Raw genomic sequence first — 8,282 nt, forward strand, 5'->3', positions numbered from 1 at the left:
GTGTGTTTTTTAACATATAATAATTCAGAAGTGCAAAGTTTTATTTGAACTGATTTACCTCACCCCACCCCATTATTCCCTTTGATGTATAAGCAATCATGCCCGCTTCCTGTTGTTTACAGCCATTCTTTTGTCTTATCGCACCTTTACAGCAGTCTGCAGGGTAACTTTCTCTTTGAAATTTAACTTAATTCAATTAAATTCTCTCTTTTTTTCTATCTCAATCCCACATTTGCCAACAAATCTATCCAATCTATCCTATTTAGCAACAAAAACCCGTATAAATTCCACCATAAATATTTATATGTATAAATATAAATCAGGATTCATAAATTGTATTTGATTTCCTGGCTTCTAACTTAAGTGTGGATGCTGAACTTTGGTCTGAACATGAAATAACCTTGCAGAAAAAAAGGGGGGAAAAATCTGGTCTGTTTGTGAAGTTGGAAAAGAATCAACATTTTACCCGCCTTGTATGCAAATAGCTCTGTAAAAAAATTCGCGCCGCGGTAAAGGCCGTGGAAGATACATACCTCAAATGATTCATTAATTCATTAGTTTTTACGTCTGGCGGTTCACATAAACATAGAGCACACTTCAAGCAATTATAAAGGCTTGTTTAAGAGTTTGGCACTTGTGCTTTTCATAATAAATTTGCTCTGTTACTTAAAAAACGTGTCGCTGCGTTTTATGCAGCTTTCAGGACCTTGCGTTGGCGCGGGAAATGAACGGAGTGTGGACCGCTTGCAGCTGCAGGTCCTGCTTTGTTCGCTGCAGAGCTGCTGCACGGATTGGATCCGTTTCTGTTCGTGTGTCACGAGTTTTAAAAGAAAAAAATGCCTCTCACTCGCTCCAAGGTAAGAAAAACACCCTGACGTTTTTAATAAAATTACTTCCTTTATCATTTGTGCTTTTATTAACTTTTTGAGTGGATAATATACTTTTTTGAATAAATTATCTTAGTTAAGTTGGACTGTAAACACCAACTTTCCCTTATCCTTATAGTCCGTGTTTATTGTTGGCGCTGTTGAAAAAAAACGAACTGAAATGCAACATATACGGCGGAATGAACGTTTTTATTGCGTACATCCACCTTTTTTAATGCAGATCAATCATGGTCCAATTGTCTGCCTTTGCTAGCTTTATAGTCAGGGGTGCGTCCCATAAATCCGAAGCTCAAGCATTAATGAAAAGCCCATCGAAAGAATTAACTGTGAAAGTGGTTTTAAGCAATTTCTTTTCCTTTACTTTTTTGTTTTTTAAAGAACCTCAGTCTGGTTTTTGGACCTCAGCTTGGGCTTCAGAGACTTTTCTTTCTTGTTGCTCAGTTTTCATATGAAGCTCCACCATTTCTTTTCTTTTGAGGCTTTGCAAGGAAGTCTCGGTGGTTTTGTTAGTGTCTTCATTGAGAACAGTAAATCACGTGGCTCTATAGGCCCTCCTGATTTTTGATCAGTTGTGCTCCTGTACCTGTTCTCTAAATGCTCTTGCTGTTCTTTTGTAGAAACTGGCCGCCCAGTCTCCATCCACCAGGATGAGCTTGAGGAGCTTCCGCAGCGTCCCGCTAGTCCCCATTGAGACTTCCTCCTCTTCTTCTTCTGATGACAGTTGCGACAGTTTTGGCTCCGATGGAGGCTATGCAAATATGGTAACGATACAATGCAAATGAAATATTTAGGCTAAATGTTATTATGTGTGAACTGTATGAAACTAATGCTCGTGTCCGTTGTAGAGGAACAACTTGAGGCAGACGAGGAGAACGGTGGAGAAGCGGAAAGTGTTTGAGGCTACCTCGGAGGAGGACACGTGCAGCGGGTTTGAGGAGAATGTGATCAGCAGTCGGATAAAAGCTATGGTAAGGTCTGCGCAAAGCAAAACGGAACTAAGCATCTTCAGAAAGCCCAAGTGTTTCCTCTAATTTCATGTTTATATTTTTGTTTAGAAAGTAGATGCTGAACCCCCGAGACGTGGCCGCAAGTCCAACACCCTGAAGGTTGCCTTAAATTTCCCCACCAAAAAGACGAGCATGAAGAGGCCTGCATCCGAACCACTGCCTCAGCCTAAAGTGCGAGACTCTGACTCGGAGGATGAAGAGGAGAACTTCATGAGCAAAAGAGCCCTGAATATTAAGGAGAACAAAGAAATGGTAAAATTGGTTACATTCAATTCACTTTGTAAACTGACCATGGTTTGGCCTTATTTACTTATGGCGACTTGTTTTACAGCTTGCAAAGCTCATGGCAGAACTGAACAAAGTGCCTGGACTCTTTCCTGGAAGGCGGATGTCGTTAACTACGGTAACGAAGATAAACAAATCGTCTGTTTTATTTTTACCTCGCCAATTGGTTCTCTATACTATATTAATATTTGCACATCTTCAGCCCCGACAGGCACCTCGGCGGTCCATGGGAACCCCAGGATCCTGCAGGAGAAACCAAGAGCGTTTGTCTCGGCCCCACACACGGTCCCGCTCCCTGGTGGACGGACCTCCCAGCCCACCTCCAGAGGAAGAGCTTGAGGACAAGTTCAGCCTGGTTCGCAAAAGTCGCTTCTATGAGGAAGTTGACGAACCTGTAAGTCAGATTGCACCGTTAATCATTTAAAAAAGTTCTAGACTCGCTTAAGACATAATAGCATGCTAATTAACTTTTTTAAAAACAAATTGGTGTGCAGCCCCGTCGCCGATCCTTCACTGGATGCAAGGCCATCCCCCATGTAGTGAGGCCTGTGGAGGACATCACAGAGATGGAGCTGCAGCGCATCTGCCACAATGTGCGAGAGAAAGTCTACAACAGCTCCACTGTAAGTCTTTGACTCAGAATGTGAAACATTTGAGCAGTTTAAAACAAACAAACAAACAAAAAACACCCCAACTCGGCTTCACAAACCTCCTTTCTTTTCAGGGAACCACTTGCCACCAGTGCCGCCAGAAGACAGTCGACACCAAAACTAACTGCCGTAGTCCGGAGTGCGTGGGCGTCAGGGGTCAGTTCTGCGGGCCGTGTCTTCGTAACCGCTATGGGGAAGAGGTCCGAGATGCTCTGCTGAATCCGGTAAGTTTGCAAACATGTACTGTGTTCTGTGTATGTATGCGTTGTACGTGTGACTCATTTCATTCTCATTGTTCCGGGTAGGAGTGGCAGTGCCCACCATGCAGAGGGATCTGTAACTGCAGCTTCTGCCGGGCCCGAGAAGGCCGCTGCGCGACGGGAGTGTTGGTGTACCTGGCCAAATACCACGGCTTTGACAATGTGCACGCCTACCTGAAAAGGCGAGTGGCACATTTGTCTTAAAATCTTTATCTCACTATGTTATGGGGTAAGGTTATTAACAGATTTATTTTCTCTCTGCAGCTTGAGAAAGGAGCTGGAAGAAAGCAGTGAGTGAGACGTGAATGCGAAGCAGCTTCTGCACCTGACTGACTTGCTCTGTGACCACTTTTTACACACACAGCCATCACGATGTTCATAGCTTTGAAGCGTTGTAGCGCGTTGCATTTATTCCGCTGGTTAATCTGACACTTCAGTGACAGAAGAAGAACAAAGGCTGTTTCTCTTCTGCACATTTTTCTTGTCTGTTCTCAAGAACTGAGCTTTACATTAAGGCTAGTTGTTTGTAAGCTAGGGTTGAGCGAAACACTCCAAATCTGCAATCTTAACTGTAAGATGATTCTTAAATCCTACAATGTACATATGGCTCGAATGTAAAGTCTGTTATTATAGCTGAATCATCATATTTGCTGCAGAAAGGCTTGTTTAGATGATCTGCTCTGTTTTACATTGTTTTAAATGTAATGATTTTTGTACTGCATTCATTGACTGACCCCCAGTTGCAAATTTATGCTTGTTTCTCACCTCTTTTTTTAAAAAAAAGATGTTTGCTTGGGATGGCCTGTAGGAATGGTCCAGTGATGTGCATGCCGTGAGTGGGAGGGGGGTGCAGCTGGGAAAAAAACCTAGAGGAACTGTGAGATATACTACAGCGCCTGGTTAAATATCCTTCATTAGATAACTGTCGCTAATGGTGTGGAAACAATTAGCACACTCTAATGGGAATCTCATACCTGTAAATCATTTTATCCTGTTAAAGCACATTCTCGCTTTGCTCCAGTCTCTTTGGCTCATTTTCTGCCTTACGCAGTTAAGTAGGAATGGTTGAAGGTGCAGTAGAGTTATGGCCTGCATTTTCTGTTCAGAAGTGATACTCGTATGCACAATGAGATGAAATTAACCTTTGTGCAGTTCGTCTTTGAAATGTACTTCATTTGACCTGGAAATACTCTAATTGTGTGATACTATTTGACAAAGAATTAAAGGTTGGAGTTTCCTCACTGTAGGTGGAGGTTATCTTACTGCTGCTTGGTTATAAGGCTCTGTACACCTTTGGTGATGCTTGCTTTGTGTTCATTGGGTTTCGCTGTACAGTTTCAATAAAGTGTTGATTTCTGCAAAGTGCTGTCAGTGTTCTTTGACTTGACCATCACTCCATCCTCGACAGCGGCAGCTGCATATACTCTTGATATACTCGAGGTGGGGGGGTTTCTGTGTGATTGCAGTGACATAAAAGGCAAATACACTATACCAGCGGTCCCCAACCTTTTTAGCGCCACGGACCGGCCTTTAAGGTGTCGCGGATAAATACAACAAAATAAAACTAGTACCGGTACCAAAAAAGATGTATTTATAACACGTGAAAAGACCCAGGAAAACAGAGTTAACGATAAAAACCCTGAAAACCATACATTTCACACCTGAGCCTCAACTCGCGCGGCCCGGTACCAGTCCGAGGCCCGGGGGTTGGGGACCGCTGCACTATATTGGCAGTACTCACTAAGTATTCACTCTCACATCCAAATTACTGAATTCAGGTGTTTCAATCACTTCCATGGCCACGGGTGTTTTTACGAAAAAGAAAAAAAATCAAGCTGGCTGCTTCTACAAACATTTGTGAAAGAATGGGTCTCTCTCAGGAGCTCGGTGAACTTAAGCGTGGTACCGTGCAAGGATGCCACCTGTGCATATTCCATAGTCAACTTACAAAAAAGTGGAAGCAATTGGGAACGACAACAAATTAGTGACAAAGTGGTAGGCCACCTAAAACCACAGAGCAGGGTCTGCAGATGCTGAGCCACATAGTGCACAAAGGTCGGCAACTTTCTGCAGGGTCAATCGCTAAAGATCTCCGAACTTCACGTGGTCTTCATATTAGCTAAAGAACGGTGTGTAGAGCGCTTCATGGAATGAGTTTCCATCGCCGAGGGCTGAGTCCGAGTCTGGGTTTAGCAGTTACCAGGAGAATGGTACTTGTTTGACTGCATTGTGCCAAGTGTCAAGTTTGGTGGAGGGGGGGTTGTTTTTCAGGAGTTAGTTGCAGTGAAAGAAATTAAATGCTTCAGCATACCAAGACATTTTGGACAATTTCATGCTCCCGACCTTGTAGGAACAGTTTGGGCCTCTTCTTTTTCCAACATGACTCGAACTAGTGCGCTAAGCAAGGTCCATAGAGATATGGATGAGCGATATCGGTGTGGAAGAACTTGACTGAGTCCTCAACCTGAAAGAACACCTTTGGGATGAATTAGAGCAGAGGCTGCGAGCCAGGCCTTGTCTTCCAACATCATTGTCTGACCTCACCAATGTACCCCTGGAAGAAAAATTCCTATGAATGCACTCCTAAATCTTGTGTAAAGCCTTCTCAGAAGATTTTAAGCTGTTAAAGCTGCATAGAGTGGGCTGAGTCGGCTGACGTAATATTAAACCCTACTGATTAAGAATGGGACATCACTTTTGTCACCTAGCATGATGTTAGCTAGGTGTCATGAGGGTTTATGGTAAGCTGGAATTCCTTCACACAGAGTAAAACATTTAACAAGGCAGACACCATCCTTCAGGGCTGTCACAACCACTGCACTGTGAGGGGGGTGTAGGTTGTCATTCATCTGCCGGCACAAGCTTGAATGGGTCTGATAATCACCATTTACACCAACCATGCTGCATTAAAGGCACCACACAAGTCAAAATACAAATAAAAGTGGTTTTGCTGATCTGCTGAAGTGTGAGCAAAGCATCCAGTGTGCCTTCAGTCTAATATTTTTTACATGCTCACAATCAGGATTGCCACAAACAATCTTTTCATTTTAGCTCAGAACTGGAGAACAGTTGACATTTTTATGTGATAAAAGCCCAAAACAGCTTTTCCCTAAATCCCACTCACTATTATTAGACTAAATAAGGATGCACATTAAATTAATGCAAAAACAAATATACAAAATGCTGAATTGATATTAATACTGTAGTTTTAAATAAGCAATATTTTTGTACTTAATTAATCTCACTTCATTACCCAGAGCACAGAAAATCCTCATAATAACAAATACCTGTCCACTTTGAAGTTTTTCAGCTCTTCATCACACAATTTTTATACATTGAACCGTTCCTCCAAATTCAATCATTTTTGGTGATTGAGTAGCTTATAAAATCACCTTTACCAGCAACAACTTGAAGTTATCATTTCTCAAGCTCCCACCACAGCATTTTAGTTGGGTTCAAGTCTGGATTTGGGCCACTGAAACACACATAGATGAGATTTTCAGCTGTGATTGGGATCATCGTCCTTTTGCATCACCCAGCTTCAGCCAAGCTTTAGCTTTCAAATAGACGCTCTCATATCTGACTCTAGAATATTTTTTATGCAGAGGAGTTCATGGTCAACTCGATGATAATAAGCCCAAATCATCATTCCTCTACCACCTTGGCTAACTCAGTGTTTGGATTTCTCTGAACTTGGCCAACTTCTTCACTTTGGTAGTGTGTCTATAAGGATTTTGTTCCAAATGTTTTGTGGTTTGTTCAGATACAAACCTTGCTCAGCCATGCTGCTATATTGTTTTCAGAGAGATGAGGCTTTCTCCTGGCAGTTCTTCTGAAGAAGCCATACTTTTTCAGTCTTCTTCTGATTGTACTGTCGTGAACTTTGACATTTAACAAGCTAACTGAGGCCTGTAGAGTGTGAGATGTAGGTTTTTTGCAGTTTCTCTGAGCTTTGCGTGGTCTGACCTTGACATGAATTTAATGGGACGTCCACTCCTGAAGATTGGCAACTGCCTTTAATGTTTTCCACTCGTGAATAATCTTTCTCACTGCAGAATGATGGACTTCAAATTGCTTGGAAATGGCTTTATAACCCTTCCCAGATTGATGGGCACCAACAATTGCTTCTCTAAGATCATCGCTGATGTTTTTCCTCCTTGGTATTGTGCTAACGTACACCTGAGTGCCCCACATCAACAAACCGCCAAAACGTATGCTTTATAGAGCTTTATGCTCACACTTACAGGTGATCAAATGCATTTGATTAACAGCACCTGGCTGCTACTTACCCTCTTAAATACAATCGAAGCAGTAAAGGTGCACTTAGTTGTTCACACTCTCAATTTTCTGCTTAGTTTTTGTTAAATAAATAATGAAAATGCCAGGTGTTATTGCGCACCTGAGGTTGTATTTAAAGAATTTTAATAGCTGCTGAGGACCAGATGATTTTTAAATTATTCCAGATATAGACAACCTTCGAATTGAAACAGAATATACTTTTCTTTTCACGTGACTGTATGTGCCGTACGGAGGTTAGAAGGCTTTGTGGTGTTGCAGCAGAACAAATTTAAGCTTTTCCGTGTTGTTGTTTATCAGTAAGTTTGTTACAGCTGACCTTCACTGTTGGCCCGTCTGTCTAGTCCCTCATTACTGCCCACGTCATCACCGCTCTGCATCCTGCCATTTGTTGAAGCGAAATGTACACAAGAGAGGAGAACTAAAAATAAATAACATTAGCTATACCCATACAATGCATGCAGAAGGCTGAAAAAAGAATGCAGTGATCTCTCAGCACAGCTGCAGAGTCTTAATCTTCTGCAGATCACTGCCTGCTTGACTTCATCCAGGATTTATGCCTGAATTCATTCATCATGCAGGTCAGTATGGTGGCTTCAGACCAGTCCGTACACACGGAGTGCAGACAATCTGATCAATAATCTAACTAATAATCACTCGTTTAAAGACAGTAAACACTTATGAGCAGAGATCTTTAGGATATTCCAACTACTGATTCACAGAGATTCATGAAGATAGCACAGCTGTAGGATTTGTCCGTAGCCTAATATGCACCGTGCACAAACAAATTCATTATAAAAAAATTATAAACAGAAAATAATTGAACATTTGTACACACCCAACATCGCCACATTATGACTGTTACTATCTGTGACATGCAGCAGCTTATCCTCAAAA

At 42.0% G+C, this 8,282-nt stretch overlaps 1 protein-coding gene across 1 annotated transcript; it reads left to right on the plus strand.

Annotated features, from left to right (window-relative positions):
- Positions 1–708: 708 nt before the first annotated feature.
- On the plus strand, positions 709–4,451 carry cdca7a (cell division cycle associated 7a). Its single transcript, XM_005723485.1, has 10 exons — positions 709–857; positions 1,505–1,648; positions 1,733–1,855; positions 1,943–2,146; positions 2,226–2,297; positions 2,382–2,573; positions 2,674–2,802; positions 2,904–3,053; positions 3,135–3,271; positions 3,354–4,451. The coding sequence occupies exons 1-10, from the start codon at positions 837–839 to the stop codon at positions 3,385–3,387; spliced, it is 1,206 nt and encodes a 401-aa protein (XP_005723542.1). The 5' UTR covers positions 709–836; the 3' UTR covers positions 3,388–4,451.
- Positions 4,452–8,282: the final 3,831 nt, after the last annotated feature.

Source organism: Pundamilia nyererei, unplaced genomic scaffold (genome assembly GCF_000239375.1).
Source record: "Pundamilia nyererei isolate P.nyererei 1_Seehausen unplaced genomic scaffold, PunNye1.0 scaffold00009, whole genome shotgun sequence".
Classification (NCBI taxonomy): domain Eukaryota; kingdom Metazoa; phylum Chordata; class Actinopteri; order Cichliformes; family Cichlidae; genus Pundamilia; species Pundamilia nyererei.

Coding starts and splice junctions, on each gene's coding strand:
- cdca7a (XM_005723485.1), top strand. CDS start 837: ATGCCTCTCACTCGCTCCAAG. Junction 1,649..1,732: donor ATGGAGGCTATGCAAATATG/GTAACGATACAA, acceptor TGTCCGTTGTAG/AGGAACAACTTGAGGCAGAC. Junction 2,298..2,381: donor GGCGGATGTCGTTAACTACG/GTAACGAAGATA, acceptor GCACATCTTCAG/CCCCGACAGGCACCTCGGCG.